Raw genomic sequence first — 24,317 nt, forward strand, 5'->3', positions numbered from 1 at the left:
AAAACCTTCTTTGGGTTTTAAAATTATTGTTCTATTATTTGTTGGCTATTATTTTTTGCTAAATAAAATTTTGAATAAATTCAATAGTATTTTTCATAACAGTGCAAAACTGGGAAAATACAGAAGCACATGCTGGTTTCCTCGCCCGTTAAACACTGTGCCGGGCGGAGCTCACGCCTCTGGGCGTGGGGGCTGCGTGCACCACCCGCCTCCCGGCCCCACGGGCATTGGCGTCTTCGGCGTCTTCTGTGGGCCCCTGCTGTCCCTTCTGCCGTGGCCGGTGCGCTCACGCACGTGTCCTCCACTCTCTGCTAACGGGTGCCCCCACGCCAGCGAGAATCATGCCTCAAGTAGAGGCAGCAGGTCCTGACCGGACCCCTGGGCTTTCTCTGTGACCCCAGTGGCACCTGCTGTGCTCCGTGGGCCTCTCCTGGACAGCTGGGGTTGGGCATTTCCGGCCTCTGGACAAAAGAGGTATTGATGAACTTTGATTTTGAAGATTGTGAAACACAGTTTTTAGATGAGAAATTGACTGCCGCCCCTGTTGTCCTCAGACCACTGTCCACACCCTGCAGGCCCTGGTGGGCAGCGAGTCTCCATGGCTTTCCCTTTGCAGACTGTTCTGACTCCCACCAGCGACTCCTTTCTATCACTGTACTGACGCCTTTCCTTCTCGGGGCAGTGGAGTCAGAGAATTCTAGAGTTGGAGCTCTTCATGCTGAAGGGGGTGGCTGCGTTCCAGGGGGTGCCCCGTGGGGTCAGGATGTCCTCGGCCCATGGACCGTTGCTGCTCCGTGTTGTTTGTGCTGGGAAACCGTGTCCCACGCATGCTCATTCTTAGGGCCTTCGCGTGCCCTGCGAGCAAGGGGGGGTGGGGGTGGGGGAAGCTTTTCCACGGATGGCGCCACACCTCTGAAAACAGCACGTGTGTCCTTCCTCTCTCTCTTCCCCCTTCTCAGAACGTCTGGACTGTCAGCGAGCGTCCCTGGGGAGCTGCGGTGGGTGACCTTGTGAGGCTGCTCTGGGCCTCACAGATGGAGGGGTGGTAGGTAGTCCCCACACCAGCACCCAGCACTCCTTCTCCTCCTCCTTGCAGGTCTGGCCGTGGGTCTAGGCTTTGGGGCATTGGCTGAGGTAGCGAAGAAGAGCCTCCGCCCAGATGACCCTTCAGGTGAGCTGGGCCCTGGGAGGTGGGCCGCTTTGGCCCCCAGCCCCTCCATGTTCCTGAAGTGTGGGCCTCCAGGGGCCATCTCCTGTCCTGTGTTCCACATAAATGGTGCCCCGGAGTCGTCTGCGGCCCGAAGGCTGCTCTAGCTGGCCCACCCAGTCCTTCCCGGCTCCCCCGGTGGCCGGCACACCTGCCTGCTTCTGATTCACTTTTGGCCCTGCGTCTGCCTTGCTCTGCGGGGCTGTTGGAGCCCAGGGCTCCCCACGGAGCAGCGGGTGAGGGGTGTCCGTGCTGCTGGACCAGACCCCTCAGGGCCCTTGGTGCCCCCGCCTCCAAGACCTGTCCTCTGTCTCTGAGGTGAGCACCCTGACTCCTTTGTCCCCTGCCTCCCAGGGGCCATGAGGTCAGGTCACCACCGTCAGCCCTCCCTAGTCCTGGTGGCCAGGTCAGGGTGGGACTCCATGGAGAAAGTTCGGCAGACTGGCTGCTCTGAATTTTGTGGTGCTCATGATGCCGTGACGTTGGGTCGGGGCAGCTCGGGGTGTAGGGGGCTTTCCCTTCCCTGGAGTCCCGAGAACAGCGCTGGGAGAGCCCTCTGCTCGGTGGATTTCTCCAAATGTATTTGAAGATCTGGGTTGGGTGCCCCCCGGCCCATTCAGGGAACATCAACTCCTTTCTGGGGGTACCCCCAGGGACACCCCACTGTGCTGTTGCACTGTGACCCCCGAAGCCCCAGCTGGGGGCCCTGAGGGGAGCCTGCCACACACCTGGATGGCCCCTCTTCCCCTCAAGACCCTCCTGTGGGGACGAGGGGCCTCATGGAGAAAGGACAGTGGCTGTCCCCACAGGCCAGAGAACAGGGTGCCTGGGGCACATCGAGTGTCCTTGGAAGGGGCCTGAGGACAGAGAGGGTTTAGCGAGGGTATTTTTAGTGTTGGTGCTGAGACACTTTGGAAACGAAGCCTGGCTTTCTCTGGAATGAGAAGCCGGTGTTCTCCGCAACCCTCCTCTGTCCCCGGAAACTGGCTGCTCTTCGGGCACCCCGGCCAAGCAGAGAAGAGGCAGGGCTGGCTCCAAGGTTACAGGTGGTGACCTTCATCAGGGAAGTGGTGACCCTGGCTGGGGGTCAAGGGGCCTAGGGACCATGGCCTGAGAGCCGGGGTTGGGGGCCCTGGGCAGCCTCCAGGCTGCGTTCCAGCTCTGAGTGGGCTCTGGAACCCATGGCCTGGAGGATGCTGACCAGCCCGGCCCGGTCGGCCCCAGCAGAGCTTCTCCTGAGTGGGAGGCCTGCCCACCATGGCCCAGCTCCCCCAGGCGGCTCTCAGAACTGGCCATGCCCAGGGGGGAGCACATACCTCTGGGCTGTGGGGAGGGGCTGCTTGGAATGCCCGAGAGGGCCAGGTCCCCAAATCTCAGGAGTGCTGCAGGCAGCCCAGGGCTGTGTGTGGGGGCAGCGCAGATCTGCCTCCTCCTCAGCCTCCCTTCTCCTCCCTGCCTTTCCACTGGGGCCCAGGGTTTGGGGGGGGGGGGGGCAGTGCACACAGAGGGGCCCCTGTTCTCTCAGCTCTGGCTCAGGGCAAGGGGGTAATGTGGGGCCCCTTCTCGGCCCAGCTCCCAAGGGCGGGTCCGGCCTTATGCAGCTGCCCTCGGGGGGCAGAAGATCCGCGGGTGCTCTCGGGGGCTTCTCGCCTGCAAACTGAATGTCCCTGGGGCTTAGTCCCCATGTCTCCCCCACCCCCCATCTGTCAGAGGCCAGGCTGGATGCAGCCCCTGGGGCAGAGTTCCTTCCTGGAGGACGCGGCTCCCCCACTCCGAGTGCTGAGGACAGTGCCATGCACCGTGGGGATAGCTGTGGGCAGAGATCTAACCAGGCTCACAGGACGGAGTGCAGGGAAAGCAGTGGGTGTCCCAGGGCTGGAAGAGCTGGGGGGGTGGGTCCCGACCGGGGTGGACTTGTTACTGGGGCCAGGCTGTGCTGGGGTTGGGGTGAGGGGGCAGACGCCAGAGCGGGTCCTGACGTCCTTGTGGCCACGCGGTAGCAGCCCTCCCATGTCCTCACCCTGCAGCCTACCACCCCTGGTCGTATTGGACAAAGGTCATCTGCACCCATGAGGTTACTGTACCTCGGGGGCCTCTGTGGGCAGACGGGGAGGCAAACAGCAGCCGGCTGAGTGCTGTCCTTGACCCTGTGCTCTCCTCCCTGGAGGACGGCCCCCTCCTGTGCCAGCTTGCCTTGTAGTGACCTCAGGGGTACAGGTGACCTTTGTCCTGTATGTGGGTGGGAGGGACAGTAACGGAGTCCTCACATGGGTCCCTCCAGGTCCCTCCCTCCTGGTGCCCGCCCCCTACATGCCGCTATGGCCTTCTGTGCTGTCCCCATCAGGCCCCAGGGACAGATACGGAGGGAGGGGCTCCGCGTGTGTAAATGTGTGCATGTGCGTGTGTTGGGGGGCTGCTAAAGTCAGGCCTGGGAGAGCTGGGTGGTCCTGAAGGGCCTTCCACAGCATCAGGCAGGTGGGTATGCGGCATGGAGTGTAAGTTGCATTGCTGGTTTTAGGGGCCTCAGGAGGCTGGCGCCAGTGTGAGGGCTCCTGTTTCTTCACGCTGCACTTGAAAATCCCCCATACCCCTAAGTTCTGTATTGTCCCTGTTTTTATGACGCTGGAGCCTGGGGCTGATGGGCTGGGGTGCACTCAGGCTCCCTGGTGCCCCGGGCCGAGTGATGAGATGAGCTGCAGCTGCCCCATGTGGCCGGGTCGGGTGAGGCCTGCAGACACCCCGGGAGGCGATGGGCGGGCACGTGCTGACCCAGCTCCTGCCCACAGGGAAGAAGGCCGTGCTGGATTCCAGCCCCTTCCTGTCGGAGGCGAACGCGGAGCGCATAGTGCGAACGCTGTGCAAGGTGCGCGGGGCAGCGCTCAAGCTGGGCCAGATGCTCAGCATCCAGGGTGAGTGCACGCTGGGGGCTGGAGCCGTGGGGGCCCCACTCCGGAGGGGACTGGGGGATGTTCCCCCACCACTGGCTCCTCTTGCTTGAGTCCTGGCTGTTGAGCAGCCAGGATGTTTAGAAACATCTTAAGTATTAGGAGCCCGTGGTGGTTTTTCTTGCTTTGTTGCGGGTGTTTTGGCATCTCTGGAGGTGATCCTCACATCTCCCAAGTTGGTGAGAGTCCCACTGCTGCCAGCGCCCCCTACTGCCACGTGTGGGGGCTGGAGGGTGCAGGGGGCAGGGGAGAGGTTTGAAGACGAGTCCCCTCCTGGGCCCGCAGCTGGGCTCACGGAGGGCGTAGGATGGAGTTAATCCCCGGGGCAGGCGGGGTGCATGTGCAGCCCTTCCATGGACCAGCCCCGAGTGCAGGACCCGTGTGGTGACTCCTCGCAAGGACAGTGTCAGAGATGCGCGCCGGGTTCTGCGCGGGAGGAGCGTCCTCAAAGCATCCTCCGTGGCCTGGACCCACAGCCCCAAGTGAGCAGCAGGTGGCCGAGGCGGCGGCTCTCAGGACTTGTGTGCAGGACGTCATGCTCCTGCCCTTGGCGCATGGCAGAGCATTTCAGAACGCTGACACCGCGGGAAACCACCATGTGAGGAAAGCTGTCCGGAGCGGCCTCGTGAGGGGCCACCATGGCTCCAAAGAGACGCATTAGGAATAGTGTCAGAAGGGGAAAAACGGTTCTCTGTAGGTGGTCAGGTTCTGGGTGTTTCTGAGCTCTTACGCCACTTTATTTCTGAAATTTGCTGCTTTTATAATCCCAAAAAGCTTTGCCTGTTATTTCTAAGAAATCCACCTTCTCAAGTCACTGGTGAGTCAGCAAGCCATGGCACCTGCCGCCCCATGCCGGGGCCCTCGGGCGGCACAGACGCCCCCTGCGCCCCAGGGGAGGCTGTCTCCGGCCTCTGTTGTTGGCTGTGGGGCCCCGGGAGTGTGCACAGCCCAGCCTGGGGCCCTGTGTCCTCCCTGGAGCCTTTGTCCACAGCCCTGGGGGCCATGGAGGGGGCTGCTCTGCTCCTGACCCATGCGCCTGCCTTCTGAGGGGTAGCCCTCTGCCGATTTCTGGTACCTTCCAGATGATGCTTTCATCAACCCCCACCTGGCCAAGATATTCGAGCGGGTGAGGCAAAGCGCGGACTTCATGCCGCTGAAGCAGATGATGGTGAGCGGACAGGGCCTGGGAGGGGGGGTCTGGGTCTTCTGCCGCCCCTTCCCTGCCTTGGGTGGCAGCTGTGGCAGCCCGTGGGTGCTTCTCAGGGTGTCCTGGCAATGGGCTATGCTCACGGCCCCTCCCTGGCTCCTCCCACCAGAAAACGCTCAACAATGACCTGGGCCCCGGCTGGCGGGACAAGCTGGAGTACTTTGAGGAGCGGCCCTTTGCAGCCGCCTCCATCGGGCAGGTGCATCTGGCTCGCATGAAGGGCGGCCGCGAGGTGGCCATGAAGATCCAGGTAGGCACCCGGTGTGTGCATCCACCCTTGTGGGGGCTGCAGAGGGCTGGGCCCAGGCCCTGCAGTGTTGGGGTCTCCTCACCCTACACCCCCGTGCGCCCCCTCTGCAGAGCAGCACCTGTGTTTGCTCAGCACTGGGCACTGGGAAGTACCTGCTGAGTGAGTGCAGGTAGAACAGCCTCCCTGTGAGCTTGGTCTGGGCGGGGCCAGGGGACAAGTCAGTGTTTGCTCAGGGGGGATGGGGCCCTGACTGCTTGGCGGGGGAGGGGCTGATGGAGAACAAAGTCATGAGGGGACCTGGGAGGTCCTGGCAGCATTGTAGGGTCACATCTGTCACTCACCCAAGGTATGGGGTCTGGGTGGGACTGGGCTGGGAGAGCAGGGCTCCCTCACAGGACCCGGCCCTGCCTGCCCGGGACCCCTCTGCTCCCCCCCGCAGTACCCTGGTGTTGCACAGAGCATCAACAGTGATGTCAACAACCTCATGGCTGTGCTGAACATGAGCAACATGCTTCCCGAAGGTCTGAGACTGGCCGCAGGGTCAAGGGCAGGCATGCAGGACGGGCTCTGGGGACCTGTGGGGGCCGCCTTGGGGAGCCCCCAGCCCCCGCTGACACCCTCCTCCCTGGCGCAGGCCTGTTCCCTGAGCACCTGATCGATGTGCTGAGGCGGGAGCTGGCCCTGGAGTGTGACTACCAGCGAGAGGCCGCCTGCGCCGGGAAGTTCAGGTGGGGCTTGCAGCCAGCAGCTCCCACACCGGAGACAGAGGGGCCGCTCGAGGCAGCCCCCGGGGTGGGTGAAGGCCCCTGCGGCTCTGAGGGGTGGGTGGTGGCAATTGGGGTGTGGGGTTGTGGCCAAGTTTTGTCCCCAGAGTGAGGGTGGGAGGCTCTGGGGCCAGGGTGTGACTGTCCCAAGCTGCCCCCCAGGGAGCTGCTGAAGGACCACTCCTTCTTCTACGTGCCTGAGATTGTGGATGAGCTGTGCAGCCCCCATGTGCTGACCACAGAGCTGGTGTCCGGCTTCCCCTTGGACCAGGCTGAGGGGCTGAGCCAGGAGATTCGGAACGAGGTGTGTCTGACCATGGCCTTGGGCCCTGAGGTGCTGCTTCTAGGGATGAAGGGAACAGAGAGGGCTGTTGTGTTCCCCCTGCCAGGGACACCTGGAGTCAAGAGTCCTCGTGTGGGCAGCGGGGGGGGGGCGACCGGAAGAGGAGGGAGGGCGGGAGGGGGTTCCCCAGGCCCCAGAGTCGGCCTCATGCCACCATGACCAGGGCTGCTCCCTGCCCCTCCCCCCCCAGATCTGCTACAACATCCTGGTCCTATGCCTGAGGGAGCTGTTCGAGTTCCATTTCATGCAGACAGACCCCAACTGGTCCAACTTCTTCTATGACCCTCAGCTGCACAAGGTGAACCCCTGGGAACTTTACTGGAGAGGGGTCTGCACAATCGGGGGTCTTGGCCCCTGCTCCACCGGGTTAAACCTCTCCGGTATTGCTCCTTCCCAGGTGGCTCTTCTGGACTTTGGGGCAACTCGGGAATATGACCGATCCTTCACGGACCTCTACATTCAGGTCGGTGGGGGGCCGGGGCCTAGGGTCAGCCCAGGGGACACTGGGAGGGGGGAGGGGGAGGGTGACGGGGCTGCTGTCCTCCCACCCCCAGTGACTGTGGGTGAGGACAAGGCCCATCAGGCTCACAGGCTGGGGGCTTGGAAGGGGGGAAGGGGACAAGGGGGGGGGGGGGGGGCAGGCAACTGGGGGCTCCCTGGCTCCCGGGAGCACCTCCTCCCCTGCCGCTCACGGCCCCTCCTGGGTGTCTGCCCAGATCATCAGGGCAGCTGCCGACAGGGACAGGGAGGCGGTGCTGAAGAAGTCCATAGAGATGAAGTTCCTCACCGGCTATGAGGTCAAGGTCAGCTCCCCGTGGCCTTTGGAGCTCCGTAGGCCCCGCTCGTGGGGAGGGTGGGCAGTGGGCTGCTTTTCCCCAAACTTTGACTCAAGAAATGAAGTGAGAGGCGTTAGTGCCCTGGAGAACTCTCCTTGGGTCTGCCTTCACCCCAGCTCCCTGGGCATCCTGGGCGTGGCGGGATGAGGCGTGATTGGAGCCTCAGGCGATGGGTCAGTCAGGAAGCCCATGCCCCTCCCTCCCACCCACTTGTAGATCTGGAGCTGGGGCTTATGTGAGTGTGAGTGCAGGGAGAGGGCACAGCCTGGCCCACCTTCTGAGGTCTGGGGGCCGGCCGGCAGGGGCCTGGAGCCGGCTCTGCAGCCCTTTAAGTGTGGGGGCACTGGTCTGTGTTGCTGTCCCCTGAACTGTCACCAGATTTCCCCGAGAGAGCAGCCCTTTCCCCTCCTTGCCAGGGGGGAGGCTGGGCGTCCGGGCCACCCTCAGGAGGGGTGCACAGGCCCGCAGCCAGGCCTCCAGGCTGTCAGGCTTTGGCCGCCATGCTGTGCCTGGGGCCCCTGCCTGCCCTGCCTCACGTGAAACCGGGGCACACAGCAGGCTTCCCCCGGCCCCAGCTACCATTCCTTAATCTCGTTAATCATCAGACGCCCCCTTTGAGCCTCCTCCCCTTCAACGCCACCTGGTGGGACAGCTCCGTGCCAGGGCACGGCCCCACTCACCCTCTGCCCCACCCCCTCCCGCCAGGCCATGGAGGATGCCCACCTGGACGCCATCCTCATCCTGGGGGAGGCCTTCGCCTCGGAGGAACCCTTCGACTTCGGCACGCAGAGCACCACCGAGAAGATCCACAACCTGATCCCTATCATGTTGAAGCACCGGCTCATCCCGCCCCCCGAGGAGACCTACTCCCTGCACAGGAAGATGGGGGGCTCCTTCCTCATCTGCTCCAAGCTGAAGGCCCGCTTCCCCTGCAAGGCCATGTTTGAGGAGGCTTACAGCAACTACTGCAAGCAGCGGGTGGCACAGCCCACTCCATGAGCCCCCCGCCCGGTGGATTCCCTCCTGGGGACGCTAGCAGAGGGGTACAGGACTGCCGTGGGATCCTTGCCACCCGAAATACGGAGAAGCCTGAACGTACATAGAGGATGAGGCTTGTGTGTTTCTAGAATGAGACTTGTGTTTTGTGCCCTTTGCTCGAGCCTGTGCTCCGAGCGGTGCTGGCAAAAGCCCTGTTTGCATGAGGCCCTGCCTGCTCTTGGGCTGGGCTGTGCACTGTGGACAAGTGGACGTTTCTGGACCCGTGGAAGGAGATGAATGTGCCAGTGTCACCTGGTTAGATCTGAGGGGTCACCACAGGCTGTTCATTTTTGTACAATTCTTGTAATTGTATGATTTGTTTCAATATTAAAAAAGACAAAAACCCACCCTCCTAGCATCATGGTGTGAATTCTTCTGATGGTGACCAGCCCGAGGTCAGTGTCACACCCTAGGCCGCCTCCAGATACACCTGAACGCTCAGCCCAAATTCATCACTGGGGGGGAGGGGGAAGATGTGTGCCCCCTGCACACACCACACATGCAGAAGAGCCAACTGGGGGGCGGTGACCCCTACCAGCAGGGTCTGCCTGGCTTGCACCCCAGGGGGCCAGGCTACTGCTGAGGGAAGCCTCCTGGCCTGTGGTTTTTCCCACGGCAAACTGAATTCCTAGGTGCAGGCATCTCTGTGCACGGCCGTGGGGCCCCCTCACAGCCCGGTACCGTGACAGGTGTACCAGATGGTGAAGGACGCAGGGAGACTGCTTCAGGACAGGATGGGAGGTCTGGCTGGTCTCGGTGACAGCAGCTAGGGGCCTGGCGCCCAGCACCACCTGCTCCAAACCCTTGTCAGAGCCGTCGTGGCCCTTCTGAAGGCTGTTTTTGTGCATTTTTTTAAACATAGTTTCTGCATTTATGCACCGCCTTCTGGGACATTCAGGGCTGGCAGGGTGTAGGACGAACCGGCTCAGAGCCCATGTGGCTGCTGAAGGTCAGGATCTGGAATGAGGGCAGCCATGCGGCCCGAGCTCCCTCTCCGCTCCCCAAGGGCCGGCAAACTGTGGTCCACGGGCCACATCAGGGCCTCTGCCTATGCGGAAGTTGTCGTCTGGGGACCCAGCTGTGCGCATTCGTACCCGAGCTAAGGCCATTTGGGGCAACGACGGCCACAGAACCAACAAAGTAGAAGTTTTCACTGGCCCTTTATGGAAAGCTGGCCAAGCCTCGCTCTCACCCACTGCGCCAGGCCTCTCTGGAGAGGCGGACATTACAATGCGGCGCCCCGCCAAGAACAGGAAGGTAAACTGCATGAGAAACAGAACCAGGAGGGGGCCTCAGGATAATGAGGCACAGCCAGCTTCAGATTTCCTCTGGTAAGAGCCCGCAGGCTGGCTGCGCGTCCCCAGGTGGGCCGTTCTAACCAAGTTAGGGACATGAGCAGAGGCACTAACGTGCCCGAAGGATCTGCCGCTGCCCTGCAAACAGCAGACAGAAAACCAGCCGGCTGCCTGGTTTGTACAGTTTTGACAGCCGGTGTGTGTGTCGGGGGGTGTCTGGCTGTGCAGAGGGTACCCTGCGGGGCAGGTGCACACAGAGCAGGCCCTGGAAGCCTGCGGCAGGGCCTGGCCTCACCCATGGCCTGACGTGTTCTGGAATTGCTAGCCGGAAGAGAACGGAATGCCACCCTTACCTGAGCTACGGGGCAGAACTAGGAAAAGTCCCTGGTTAAACTGATCCCGCATCCTTCTGCAGGTTAAGGCGGGCGCCTGGACCAGGAGGGGGACTGGCAGGAAGCAGGATCTAGGAAGACGAGGAGAGTCAGTCACCTTTCCTCCACTGCTCAGACCTTTCAATCAGGGAAAGACAGACAGGACCGTGAGGTCTAACAGCTCCCTGTTTTATTGCAATACATCAAATTCTGGTTAATATTAAGTGATACCAACATAAAATATTGGCGAGGAGTCTTGTTACATTTTTTACTATCCCACCTTAAATATTTCTGTGCAAAAGAATCTACACCACTGTCTGGTAGCAGAGAATCGCTTATAAACCTCTCTAAGACATTGAGGGCATAAAACGAAACAAAAGGAAATAGAGGCTAAAGCAGTATCTTTTTCCCTTCCATACACACATTTGCCAGCATTATATTCTAAACAAAAAAAATGATTACACCTAGGCCATGCAAAACTGTACAATATTACAATGAGAAAAAACCCTAAAAAATTTATAAAATAAATGATAGTACACTATCAAATAAAAAGGCAGGTCATTTTGTTTTCATGAAAGTTTCCAGGTTTGTTGTCCTCCTTCGCCCCCGTTAAGTGACGTGGCTCCTCGGGTGTGGCGCTCGTCCCTGGGAAGGGAGGCAGGCCGGCCCACTGGCCAGCGCTGGGTGGCCGACGGCTCCAGTGGAAGCCAGCCCTCTTACCCAGCTGGACTCTGCCAAGAATCTGGACTTGAGCAATAACTGAAGTCAGAACAAGGAAAGAGGTCTAACAGGTGCAACGAACAGTCATGCAGCTTACCTACTAACTCGGGCTGGGCCAGGGAGCGGGGGAGCAGAGGGCCCGACTACTTCCTTGTCTGCCCAGCGTGTGTGACCGCTGCCACGGACGGACAGACAGCCCTGCTATACCCGGCGTTCGGCGTGCCTGCCGTGCCCTCCCTGGCTCTTCTGGAGTGAGACCTGAGAGCGCACAGAAATGCACACAGAAATGCAGCGGGTCTTTCACGGAAGTCGATGTGGCCACTAAGTAACAAAATGACAGGACTCTAACCATACAGAAGGCAGAGAGAGGAATGACAGATTGTTGCTGTAAACGTAACAGAATTTCAGATTCTTCCCAGAAGCCTGGGTACGAGAACCATGTGGGAAACTGAACAGAGGGGCCCTTCCAGCTCCAGCCCCAAGCCTTCCAACCGTGCTTCTGGGAACGAGCATGCTTCGCTGACGTAGGGTGTGCGCGTGTCCCAGAACTACAAAAGTGAAATCTGCTTTAGTGAGCATTTGACCAGGAGGAAGGCTTTTGTTTTTGGCAAAAAGAAATATATATAATTTTTATATACCCAGAGCACACAAGATTAGTTAGAATTCAAGGGTAGACAACAAATTGGCTGGACATAAATAGCACCAAAATACCAATACGTACAGACTATTCTAGAAATGCCTCACTGATCTGTCCTTCCTACTGTGAAATGTGTGCCTACTGCCAGGTGTGATTTTAAAAGGTCCTGCAAGAGAATCGAGCAGGACTTCGGGCAGCAATACCCCCTCCCTGGTCTTTGCACCTACCTGTGTAGGTCTTCTGTTTCCCTAGAACCCATTCCCCACCTTTTCAGATTATTCTTCTCAGAAGCTTCTGCTGGTAACTGCTTCGTATCTGAGAGGGGGGTAAGCCCAGGAGAAGGATCGTTATCTTAGGAAGAACCGCCCCCTTAAACTGTTCCCCGTGGCCCCAAACTCTTGCCGTCAGGATCGGTCCTATCCAGCACTGCTCTACTACAACTTAAGACTGCTGGGGACTGACCAGAAAGTGCCGGGGGGCAGGTCCCTGGGTCATTACCGCCTTCGGGGGCTCTCTCCTCTGCCCTGCTGTGACTCACCGCAGTGTCGTCTGGACCTCAGGTAGGGTGACCCTTGGATCCTAAAAGCATCCTTTAAAAAATAAGCACCTACAGGCAACACAAATTCACACGTAGTTGTCAAAGCTACAACGAATGGCTTAGTGCGGAGTCCCGTGACTCACAGCTGGGAAGCAGGAGGGGAGAGGCGAGGGGCCGGAGGGGGGGTGGTCAGGAGGACAGGAGGCAGCTGGCCGCAGGCCCTCAAGGGAACGCCAAGTTCATGGATGGGGCTACCGGGTCACAGGGCAGGGACCAAACTCAAGGTCTGATCCTGGGCATCTGGACGTACAGGAGCATCTCACACAATACTACTTTCCCCAAAGCAGAACGACGGAGAGGGGCCTGGCCAGCATGCGCGTGCGCAGGCGGCCCCCGCGGGCCCTCTCTCCCCTCACCGAGCCTCAGGCGCCTTCTCAGAGCAGCACTGGCCGGACGCCCCAGGGCGGCCACGGAGCTCGGACACTGCCACTCAGACTCCACGCGTGCCTAAGCTGAGAGAGAGGAGGAACTCTTGTCGCTAGTTCTCAGAGAAATTTAGATAAAAAGGAAGAGAGCCAGATTCTCTTTACTTCCATGAGATATTTTTATTTCTTTCTCTGCTCATGTGCTTAACTGAGGAACTAACTGTGAAGGACTCCAGCCCTCCGGGGTGCGTACTTGCTTCCCGGTGTTGGCGGGAACAGCACAGTGCCGCCGGGGCACCTGCCTGGCAGGCCCAACACTTCTGTTTTCCACCGGGGGCGGGGAAGAATATTTGGTTAAGGCTGTGCAAGTCCTTGCATTTGAGGTTTTCTATTATTTGGTAATTAAACTCTCGGGCTTCTCTGAGGGGGGCCCTGGCCAAGGACGCCTTGTGGCAACGCAGGGAGGAACAGGGTTAGCCCAGGAGGAAAGCACGTCTAGGAACCTTTTTAGGGACCTTCAGAAGCCATGACATCGCTTGAGTGCTTTCAAAGGAAGGACTCAGGAGGTGACGAGACCACATTTCTACATTCATCTGCAGAAGACAGCAAAATACAGTAAAAACTGAGGAGTGTGGTTCGAATTCTACCATTACCAAAAGATCTGGAAGTAAAGTTGCCTGTTCACGCTGCTGCTGAAGAGGCGTCCTGGGCTGGGTCTGGTGCTTGGGCTGCAGTCCAGAGCGGTCGGACTGGGTTTTGAAATGTTTTCCTGCAGCCCCTGAGGACCGTGGCTGCGACCAGAGAGGGAACTCTGACTCTTTGCGCTGTCTACCAAGGTCTAGAATGTCAGCTTGAGGCCTTCCTACCCTTTAAATTACTTAGCTGGAAAACAGACGAGAAACAACACATTTCTTTAAATTAAATGATCTCTCTCTTATATAGGAATCCATCTTTTGCTGAATACAAGATGCTTTTTACTATATACATTCAGTATTTAACCTCTACATTTGTGTACTTATTTAAAATCTGTATTGTAGTAAAATATGCACTGTTTTAGTGAATAAGGATTTACTGGCAATGATCAGGTCGACATTGGCTGTGGGTGCTGGAGGAGGGCGGGGGGCTGGCGGGGGGACCCATGTGCTGCCTGGGGTGCTGAGACTCTGCCGTGGAAAACCAGTCTGCCTGACGTTCTTCCCGTGCACATCTGCGAGGTCTGTCTACTCGAGCTACCTTCAGGGAGGGGGACACGATGATGGGAAGCAACTCTAAGTGTATGAAATGGAATCGATATTCATCGAAGCTGCTCAGTGGAAGTCTGCCTTGATGGTGGTTGTTGTTAAGTCAAGGGGGTGCAGGGGATGTGGGGGGCATGGGGCTGCAGGTGCAATCGTCCGCGTCCCTGAGCCCCCACCCTGCTCCTGCCGCTGGCCCTGGGCCTTCCAGGCAGGGGCGGGGGACGGATGTGGAGACAGGGCAGTGGAGGGGGCTGAGAGGGAGAAGCTGCTCTGGCGTCCACTCTGAGCACCAAAGCCGCTCATGGGTCCCAGCTCCCGCGGTCGGTGCTCTCCAAGGAGAGGCTCTTGGTCTTCCGGGGCGACACTGGGCTGGGCGGGCTGCTTAGGTTGGAGCTGTTGGAAGCTGTGGAGTGCCTTGGGGAATCTGAGTCCTGTGGGGCCCCAAGAAGACATTAGTGAGAAGCAGAGGTGCAGGAGGGGCTCAGCTCCCCATAGGCGACCTGCGGCCACCTGAGCAAGTAAGCCAGTGTGACTGGTCTACCGTCAGTAATGAAGCCCCTTTTCTGAGGCCAGTAAAGGGCACAGAATACGGCAAATGTTCAACAGTCCTTTCTGCAGGCCTTTAGAAATGTGGGTCCCTGTCATACAAAAGCTGTTAGAACATCTGTGCAAAACTGCAGTGTGCAACCCAGGAGACCAGCCATGTCAGCACCCCCAACCTTGCTCCTGGCTGAGCAGGCCCCTGAGTCCCGACCCCTGGCTGCAGCTGAGGCCACTCTCGAGGTGGTGGCATCACTTTGGTAAGTGTACGAATCCTTTTAACACAGGACTTCTCCAGATGTGACATCACTGCTGCCCACACCCCACTCACCTCTCCGTCAAAGTCCCTGGCTGGGGTGTCACTTCCCTGGTCCATGCCTCCGGAAGACAAGGAGCCCTCTGACGGGGAGGGCATGGGCTGCCACTTTGCGTTGTAGCTTCCTCCAGAGAATTCTCTCTTTAATGCACTGCCGTTCTGTGCAGAGGACCCTACAGGACAGCATTCAGGTGAGGCTTCGCATGCGGATGGACAAGGGGACAGCCCTGTAGAAAGTGTGTAGACTGGGGAGATCCTGGGGAGACCCCGGGGCCAGCCACTGAGGGGTAGCATTCTCGAGCCCACTGGCCTCTGCACCCACCACTTTACTGCTGGAGAATTTGCATGAAAAGCAAAGGGACAGGAGAGAAGCATTTTTACGAGAGAAGCCTGGGATACAAAAGTGAGGTGAGATTCTTTAAAATCACATTCTAGTTTGGTCTCAGAGCTGAAGCACCTAAAGGAGGGACCAGCACCATTCAGAGGGAGAAGGATGACAAAAAACCCTTAGAAATACTGGGGAATTGTTTGTACCTATTTAAAGCTCTCAGTATTTCTTTTTATTCTTTAGTTTTTGCTTAAAAAACATTTTAATCTTGCTGAGCTTCCATATTCAGACCACGGGTCTAAAGAGACTGCCGAGGTTTTTTCATATAAGATACAGACTGTGACTGTTTCCATTTGCTGCTGGTTGAACAAATCCCAATTTAGTGTTTTTACACTAAGAATTCAGTAATAGTGTCAAAAGATGACCGTGCTGAGCACCTCAAGTACCTCACAACCACGAAAATATGAGTCCTCATTTGTGCCGGAACAGGAACCTGCCTGGAGAGGCCCCGTGCTCGGACACTCCTGGCCGACTTCCCTCCAGCCCCCCTTGGCTGCAGGCGGCCAGCGTGTCACCGTAATGACTCCCGTGCCAGCCCCCAGTGCTGTGTGCACACCGTGCACTGTGTCGTGGAGCTTACCCAACTGTGGCAGAACTTCAGCGGTCCCTGTTCAAGCCTCTTGTGAGGATTCTGGAATGCACCTCAGGCTGGGAACCAGGGGTTCCTCTTCCTGCCTCCCCGGGAACCTGCCCCCCAGCGCCCCGTCTGCCTTGCAGACTCTCTCACTAGACACACACTGCTCCTCACGGTTGCCATGAAGATGTGCCTTACTTTTCTGAGGGGGCTCTTCTGGGTCCTTGGATCACAGCCTTACTGAAGGCGTAGCTCATCCTAATTCCATGCTTGCTTCAGTGCCACACAAGCTGTATTTTATTTTTGTGTAAATTTTGTTACTCTGAATAAAAAATCCACACCGCCAGAGGCTTCTGTTGCTCTGCTTATTAACTGCGTGACCTCGAGCACGTTCTTTTACCGTTCTGAGTCTCGGTCTCCATCTGTAGACACAAGAATAACTTCTCCCTTACGGGAATTTTCTGGGAACAACAGCCCTGGGTACATGGAGAACACGGTGTGACCCACAGGCGCACAGTGGGGCCTGCGCAGGGCTGCACCCCGTTTACCTCCATCTAGCGCCATTTATAGAATGGAAGAAATTAATGCCACCTCAGTGATTCACACTTTTTTTAAGAATGAACTTTGGGAATGTTCCTTTCAAAGAAAAGTTATACTCGACCACTCCAGTCTTAACACATTAAAGCAGGGCTATTTTGTCTGACCAGCAAAAGGGGCCTGGGGACAGTCTGAGGACTGTGGTCCCAGCTGACTGAGGCCACACTTGGGCACGGCCTCTTCTAAGGAGCACTGGCTTGGGCGGCGAGATGTCTGACTCTCCATGACCTCAGGAGAGGCGAGGCTCCCCAGTGAGCAGGCCGCTGACAGGACTGGGTCTTCCTCTTTGGGGGGAGCAGGATGGAGCCATGGTGGGAATCTCTGTGTGGCTCTGACTCCACGTTGTGAAGCCATGTCGAGCTCGGCTCTGGAAGATCTGTGCTTCTGGTTGTGGAGACGGACAACAGGGCCCCTATTACTTCTTGTGTCTCTCTTGGCTGGCTGTCCTTCTGGAACCTTCTGGAAACTTCTCAAATGAGCTGGACTCTTCTGAAAGCCAGCAGAAGGCACTTGACACAGCAGATGCCCCTTGGGATTCCTGGGAGGGCCTTCCTCTTACCAAGGACCTCAAGGAGACCACGCCTGCCGGTTCCTGCAGACCTGGTGGGTCAGCAGGGACAGAAGCCCCTCACCACGGCCCTCCTGGGGAGGTGGCCACCTCAGCCCTGTGCATACCTGCATTACAGGTCCCATCTTTACCTGCCATTCCATAAAACCAAAGTCCTGAAAACTGAAAGTGTTTTCTTAAGCTTGATGTAAACTCATGCGGTGGGAAACCTAATCTGAGCTAATCGGAGGCTGACTACAGAGCTTATTTTAAGATTACATTTATTTAGGGGCGCCTGGGGGGCTCAGTCGTTAAGCGTCTACCTTCGGCTCAGGTCATGATCCCAGGGTCCTGGGATCAAGCCCTGCATCAGGCTCCCTGCTCCGCGGAAATTCTGCTTCTCCCTCTCCCACTCCCCCTGCTTGTGTTCCCTCTCTCGTTGTCTCTCTCTGTCAAATAAATAAAATCTTAAAAAAAAAAAAAGATTACATTTATTTATGTATTTATAGTGTGACTAGTCATGAATTTGGCTGTATAAATATTGATCTGTTTGTGGGTGCTGTCCGGATCTTGCTGGAATGTAACACGTTATACGGTAGATTCCTTTCTTATATATATTTAAAATCTGAATTCTGAAAACAAACAAAAACAACATCTGGCCCCAAGGGTTTTGGAGAAGGGATTATAGACTTAACTGTTAATGCTGTAATACTCTCTTTGCATCTCAAGTCTTGAGAACTTATAGCAAGTTATAGTGTAAATCCATTATCTTATGTAGCCACCATTAATAAGAAGAAAATAAAATGCTTATCACTTTTCCAACTGGCTGGAGTTTTCACTGTGGTCAGGGCCATACGCGGGGTGGCGATGCTCTCAGGAGGCAATGACACAGGGGTCGAAGGCTGACACTGAAAGCCCCACGCACGCGGACCTCCCCCCAACCCCGTGCTCACACCTGCCCCGGTGCTCCCACCCCGGCCCTTGGGTCTGAGTGCTCCAGAGCACACCGCACGAGGGGCAGGGAGTCGCCCGGAAATGAGGTTATACAAAATCTGCTGCTTCTGTCTGTCTGCCTCTGTGGCCACCTGCTCTGGGGGAAGCAGCCACCACAGCACGAAGATGCTCAGAGAACACAGGGACAGGCCCACACTGGTGAGGAACACCAGCCGTGTGAGAGGCTGCCGGCTCACACTCCAGCCACAGCCACGGGGAGCCTGAGATGAGCCGGCCAGCTCAGCCGCTCCCAGATCCCTCACCCTCAGAAACAGAGAGAGATAATCAATGATCATTGTTTCTTTTCTTTTCTTTTTTTTAGAGAGGGAGAGAAAGAATCCCGAGCAGGCTCCACCGAGTGCAGAGCATGACGCAGGGCTTGATCCCATGACCCTGAGATTATGATCTGAGCCGAAATCAAGAGTCAGATGCTCAACTGACTGAGCCACCCAGATGCTCCTGATCATTCTTTTTTTTTTAAAGATTTTATTTATTTATTTGATAGAGAGAGGGACAGAGGCAGAGAGAGTGCGTGCACAAGCAGGCAGAGCGGCAGGCAGAGGCAGAGGGAGAAGCAGGCTCCCCTTGGAGCAGGGAGCCCGACACGGGACTCGATCCAGGACCCTGAGATCATGACCTGAGCCAAAGGCAGATGCTTCACCGACTGAGCCACCCAGGTGCCCCCGGATCATTGTTTCAATCCAAGTTTCAGGATACCGTGTTCTGCAAGAGAGGTAACTACTACAGCATCACCCATCTCTATAGCGCCAGGGCCTAGAAGCGACATCCAGCGCAGAGCAGGGCTGACTCCAACGTCTGCTGTGGGAACAACAAGGCCCATCTGCAGCAGGGACATCCATTCCAATAGCTAGCACTCAAGAATGGGAGGCAACAGATACGTTTTCTAACTGAGTGACTTCATGTGAAACTGAAGCGCAATCTATGTCCCCTGGAGACCAGCTGTGGGCGTGAAGAGAGGTCCCGTTAAGATTATGACGGATGCATCTGCACTTCCGAGGGCACCCTCTACTCACAACCTCCGAGCTCTAGGCTGATGCCATGCTGCTTTTGAGAAAGTGACAGAAAAGCGGCCCTTGGCTACAAGTGATCTCCCCCGAGTCAGAAGCCACGATGACCGTCTGACATAGCTCACTGCTTGTGGATCCAGGAACTACCAAAGATCTCTGAATTCAACAAGACTTAACTTCTAATTGCTGCAATCAGTCCAATGCTGCTTCTGTCCACTCCTCTCATTCTGAGGCAGGCAGCTGTTAGCATCCCTGCACTTTTACTCAGGCAAACAGTGCCCTCCCCCCTCCCTGCCCCGCCAAGTCACTCCCAGATGCAGCAGCGCAGAAGCCCAGCATGGGGCAGAGTTTTCTCTCCCCACAGCCCCTGAGCCCAGGGTTCTGTGCGGAGTATAAGACAAGAGATGCTGAGGTTCAGGGTGAAAGGAAAGAGGCTGGCAATAAAGACAGTGGGTGAGCCACCTGAAAGCGGGTGCTTGGTCACAGAAGATCGTACCCTCTGTGCCCCAGCAGAAGACTTGATGTCTACTGGATGTTCACCAGATAAATGACAAACATCATCCCGCTTCTGTGGCACAGGTTACGATCCTGAACTTTTCTCATGCTCTGCCGGCCCTTCAAGAACCCTGGCTCCCCCTGCTCCAGCAGGAAAACGAGGGTCACCTGGAACTCTTCCCTCTCCCTCGCCTCCCACAATAACTACCCTCCAGGCCTTACTGTTTTCACCCCAAAGCGTCTCCCCTCTTTCCTCCTCTGCTGCCGTCCCCCGGGCCCGTCACCCCTGCCGGCCACTCTGACAGCCCCACCAGGATGCGCGCTCCACTCTTGCCCTGTGTCCAGTCTCCATCTGGCAGTCGGAAGGATAGTTTTAAAAATGTAAATTGGAGAAAGGTCCTTCCCTACTTCACATTCTTTAGAGGCTTCCTATTGCGATCCTAATAAAATGTCTCAGCTTGCTCTGCACGTCCCTGCTTGGTCTGACCCTTGCCTACCTCTTGTGCTTTATTTCTTGGGTCACTCCCTGACCACTACCAGGTAGCCACACGAGTCTTCTCTCAATTCTTCAAACAGGACTCAAACACGGCTTCCCCACTAGGGGCATGTGACCTTCCTAATTCCTCTCAGTGTGACTTTGTCCCCAACGGCCACCCCTTGTTACTCTGTGATGATGCCCTATTTATTTCCTTTGGAGCCTCAATCATCACAACTTGTGGTATGAAATGTCTGTCTCCCAGGTGGACTGTGAGCTTGAAAGGACCCCGTGATTGTTTTCTTCACAAGTGCATGTGTGCTTACTAGGCACTGCCCAGGAGCACGCATGCGTGGGAGAGGTGGGGGGCAGTGGGGAGGTCCCAGGCTCCCAGGGGCAGCACTTACTCGCTGACAGGCCACTGCTGGCGCTCATGGAGCGGCCAGGCTCAGGGCGGGATTTGGTGATGGATGGAATACTGACTGAGCCACTGAACACCGCCCGACTTTCCTGGGGCCGAGGGTTCTGAAAACAAAACACAAAGAGAAACTCTTCAGCCAGAGAGAAAGTGATTTTCTGCAGAGATGTCTACTTCTCACTTCAATTTCAACAAATAAATTATGTTGACCAGAGTGATACAGAGCAAGGAACAGACTGCATAATCCCTCCTGCCCCAAATTTCGAAACCCTAACAGAAGTAAACCTCACCCCAATCAAGGGTAAGTGCTCCTCCTTGTACTTAGTGAAGTGGTTATCAACAAATAAGAATTCTCTTTGTTGTGAGAACAGTAAGTAAAAGTTAATGGTTAGAAGTGACAGCAAAGTGCAGAATTACATGGACATTTGCAGATAACGGAAACAAAGCTTCCACTTCCTACGAGACTTCCACTAGGATGACTCCACTAGTTGAATAGAAGCCCACTTGGAGGCAAGTCAGTGAAGAGTGTATTTTTCTCCAGTAAATGTTGCACTGTGTGACACTGGATGCGCGTTCACACCCCCGATACCCAGGCTGGCCGAGCAGGTGCTGTGGATCCCAGAAGGCACGTCTGGAACCGCCACAGCTTGGGGAGGGGGGAGTGATCTCACTTGGCAACACTGGCTTGAGAAGTTTTCCATCACATTATGGAATGGTTTCGGGGTTCCAGGTAGAAAAATGGGCTACTGAGTACTCTGAAAGTCACACAGGGCTCGAGAGGAGGCTTGGAGGACGAGCTGTCTGAACATGGCTGAGAACAGAAAGCACTTGGCTGCCTCAACGGACCCAAACATTTGAGACCAGAAGTAGGGGCTGCTGATACCTGAGAGAACTAACAACGGGCCTAGGTGGGCAGTTAGGAAAACATGCGTTAATATCATGTGAAGAACTCCAAATCCTCCGTTCTGAAGAGCCACGCCAGCTGAGAGTCAGCCGGCTGGCTGCAGATCCAACCGCTGCCATTTTGGTTCACATACCAAATCTGCAAAGTCCATTTAATTCTTAGTGTGTTATTTGTTCAAAGCAAATGCTTTCCCTTTTTTCCTCTAAGAAAACAAAACAATTAAAACAGAAACAGTGCCAGCATTTTAACATTCATGCATAGAGAAGCAACCTCTGAGACACCAGTGACATGCACACAGTGCAGCAGAGGAAAGATCAAAAGAGATGGGAAGGTCAGTTTCAACGTTTAAATTTTTACTGTTTCTGCTGTAAACCTTATGATACCTTGGAGATGTCCTTCCCTACAGAAGAAACCTACCCTAGAATAAATGGCATAAATGAAGCCTGTAAAAATGTATCAGTTGTTTAGTAACACCGAATGCTGAAGTAATAAAAGACTGACTCACAAAGACATGTTTTGTGAGGAAAAACCCCACAAAGACAGTTTACCATTCATTCAGCTGGAGTTCAACTTCCATCTAAAGCGACAGGAAACCAGCTTTGCTGGTCTTTTCCATGCACAAACACACTTCAGATTAGGGGAAAACTTTCACTGACGACAGTGTTTCTAACTAGCAGAGGACTGACTTACAGAACATCTCTGTCATCTTTCATGGGAAAAATTCTTGACCAATTAATTTCTACAACATTCCTCTGGAATCCACTCCCTGCAATCTGTTACCAAGCAAACTAAAGCTTATTTTTTATCATCGTTAATCTTATTTTGTCAAATAAGACATTTAAATGACATTATATAGTTTAATGTCAATGCCATTTCAAACATTATAATTTAGGATACCTTTATAATACAAACAAAAATACAAAAATAAACTTCTTACCCTATAGTCAGTTTTCTGTACAAATAAAAAATTGTGCTACTACTTTGCTAAGTCAGAGGGTGCTGTGGGACATGGGTTTGCAGGACAGAATCCAACTATCTTATTTGCAAAATGAACTTGAGAAAAGGTTCCTGAGGAGTTAGCTAAGTGTGCATTTCTTGCTGGAAGTATGGATAATCTGCTAATGCCCACCAGCTCTCCGGCCACCACAAGGCCCCTGGTTACAGCCCTGTCAGGCTGAACCGAAGGGGCCACCAGCAGAGGCCACGGTCCTTCCGAATGCAGCCCCTTTGTGTTAGTTTTCTCTCTGATTTAGGTGTTATATCTTGGATCCTGGCTGGAATTAAAGGCCTATCAGTACCTCAAAGACTAGTGAGATTATCTTCTTTTTCTCATTTTTCCTGTGACTCATTAATACTATTATAATTTTTACCTGGGAGATTTTTTGGCTTTTCAAAAAGGGGTTTATTGTACAAAGTAGGCCTGTGGCTAGGCCCTACCACAGACTTGAACATCACTAAATGGAAAACATTTTCTCTGAATTGAACCGGTTCTAGGCTAATGAGCTATAAAAAAAATGGAGAAATTCTGGGATTCCTTTTTTGTTTGTTTAAACAGAATAAAGACCCACGCAGGGGCTATTTTTAATGATGGTATCTGGAAAGGGAAAATCATGATGGGAAAATCTATGAAACATAAAAATACCTCCAACACTGTTCAAAAACTAAAAGTGAAATCCTCCCCCGTCTTCACGTTTTTCCTCAAAAGAAGAAACAAACTCGAACTTGAAGAGGAGGAGGAGGAAGAACAGAGGTTTAGCAAAAGAGAAGCAGGCCGAAGGCACACACTCACAAAATGCCCCCCCGCCCAAGCAGAGTTACTTATCAAGCCAGCTACAGGAGGTCCGCACACGGTTAGTGGAAGTTAACCCCTGACTCAGCTGTTCATACCCTCAGAGTCATAAAGCTTGGTGTACCAGGGACAGAGCGCAGAGACGGGGAATACTCGGGGTTTATGGAATCAGGAGAGAGAAATTTTTCAGCAGAATTAACAGTCATGTGATAGATGTGCTCAAAGTTGATCGGAGAGGAGATCAGGCTGGAGTGATGATGAGGGGATGGATAAGGGAAGCCTGGCTAACGAAACAACAGAAAGAAGAGAAGTCGTGAGGTCATGAGAACGGATCCACTGGTCATATGTGACATTTCACAGTACGCATGGAGCAGAAATGACATATCTCACATCAGAACTGAGTCCTTCACAAAATACTTTCAGGCCTTAGAGAATTAAATTTTGTAATCCTCCTGCCAGCAACTGAAACAGGTGATGTGCAAAAGATCATTCGCTTTATAAAATTATTCTTTTTTATTACTTGCATCAAGTGAGCAGAAACTGGACTTTCGGAGCTGCAAGGAGACGTTCAGAGTTTAGTTCAGGATTTTCTTATTGTGATAGAATAAAAATATGGCAGAAACATACAAACAACAGTAAGGACAGAAAGAACAAGAATGTGAAAGAGCAGCGATCCCACAACCAGCCTCTTGCTAGAAGTGCTATGAAACTTTCTGTAGAAACTGGAAACCATTTCCTGGGATGTACAGACTCTGACGTGTGTTTGGTTTTACTGATCTTATTTCCCTCTGACAAAAGCAATGAGGGACTGAGGAAGACCTTAATTACTGGCGTGACTCTTAGCAGCCCAAACCTGTCTCTACTTAGACACCCAAAGGACAGGTTTGTTTTTAACAAGGGAAAAAAATCTTCCCTTCCATGTCTGGGTGTATTAAAACATAAAATAACATAATACTAAAGATACAGAAAAAGCTTTTCAAACTGAGAACTCTAGTTTTTCAGGTACAATGACTTCTGAGTAATCTGGGAGCCATCACTCAGCACCCAGCCACCGTCTCTGAGGGGCATTTTCGAGGTTCAGGCCCGGAGAGCGGCCGCGGCGTTCAGGAGCTGGAGGGAAGGACTTGTGGGGAGAAAGCTCGCAGAACATACGCCTCCTGAGCTGGGATGAGCCAGCTTTGCTTAACAAAACCTGGCAACTTATGGAGACTGAAACAAAAGCTTTTCTATAAGATATTGTTTTAAGTTTGGAGATGTGAGTGAACCAGTACTTTCCAAGGTTATTTCCAAAAAGAAAAAAACTAATTGATGTCAATGTAACTTTGACTTGAAGAAGCAATATTACTTCGTGGAGCTCTAAGGGGTCACTGAGCTAGAAATGTGGTCTTCACGAACAATTCTAGGGATGGGTAAAAGGCTAGGAGAAATGTCATGGGCCA

General features: G+C 54.8%; 2 protein-coding genes across 24 annotated transcripts in view; one reads left to right on the forward strand and one right to left on the reverse strand.

Moving 5' to 3' along the window:
* Window positions 1–8,956, forward strand: part of COQ8A (coenzyme Q8A) — a 40,251-nt gene extending 31,295 nt beyond the window's left edge. Inside the window, exons 5-15 of the mRNA XM_032389308.1 lie at window positions 1,097–1,171; window positions 3,994–4,116; window positions 5,235–5,320; window positions 5,469–5,609; window positions 6,049–6,130; window positions 6,244–6,337; window positions 6,536–6,677; window positions 6,907–7,014; window positions 7,114–7,179; window positions 7,433–7,519; window positions 8,258–8,956. Of these exons, the coding sequence (XP_032245199.1) occupies window positions 1,097–1,171; window positions 3,994–4,116; window positions 5,235–5,320; window positions 5,469–5,609; window positions 6,049–6,130; window positions 6,244–6,337; window positions 6,536–6,677; window positions 6,907–7,014; window positions 7,114–7,179; window positions 7,433–7,519; window positions 8,258–8,551 (1,298 nt within the window). The 3' untranslated portion in view covers window positions 8,552–8,956. The remainder of the gene's footprint in view (window positions 1–1,096; window positions 1,172–3,993; window positions 4,117–5,234; window positions 5,321–5,468; window positions 5,610–6,048; window positions 6,131–6,243; window positions 6,338–6,535; window positions 6,678–6,906; window positions 7,015–7,113; window positions 7,180–7,432; window positions 7,520–8,257) is intronic.
* Window positions 8,957–9,483: 527 nt separating this feature from the next.
* Window positions 9,484–24,317, reverse strand: part of CDC42BPA (CDC42 binding protein kinase alpha) — a 330,638-nt gene continuing 315,804 nt past the window's right edge. For 13 of the 23 annotated variants that reach the window (XM_032389293.1, XM_032389297.1, XM_032389291.1 and 10 more), the window contains 4 exons: window positions 22,977–23,162; window positions 20,175–20,292; window positions 14,686–14,843; window positions 9,486–14,245 (listed from right to left, as the gene is read on the reverse strand). In XM_032389293.1, the coding sequence (XP_032245184.1) occupies window positions 14,114–14,245; window positions 14,686–14,843; window positions 20,175–20,292; window positions 22,977–23,162 (594 nt within the window). In that variant the 3' untranslated portion in view covers window positions 9,486–14,113. Of the gene's footprint in view, window positions 14,246–14,685; window positions 14,844–20,174; window positions 20,293–22,976; window positions 23,163–24,317 lie in introns of those variants that run through there. The other 10 variants (XM_032389295.1, XM_032389304.1, XM_032389306.1 and 7 more) reach the window with 5 other exon arrangements.

Source organism: Phoca vitulina, unplaced genomic scaffold (genome assembly GCF_004348235.1).
Source record: "Phoca vitulina isolate PV1807 unplaced genomic scaffold, GSC_HSeal_1.0 scaffold54, whole genome shotgun sequence".
Classification (NCBI taxonomy): Eukaryota; Metazoa; Chordata; class Mammalia; order Carnivora; family Phocidae; genus Phoca; species Phoca vitulina.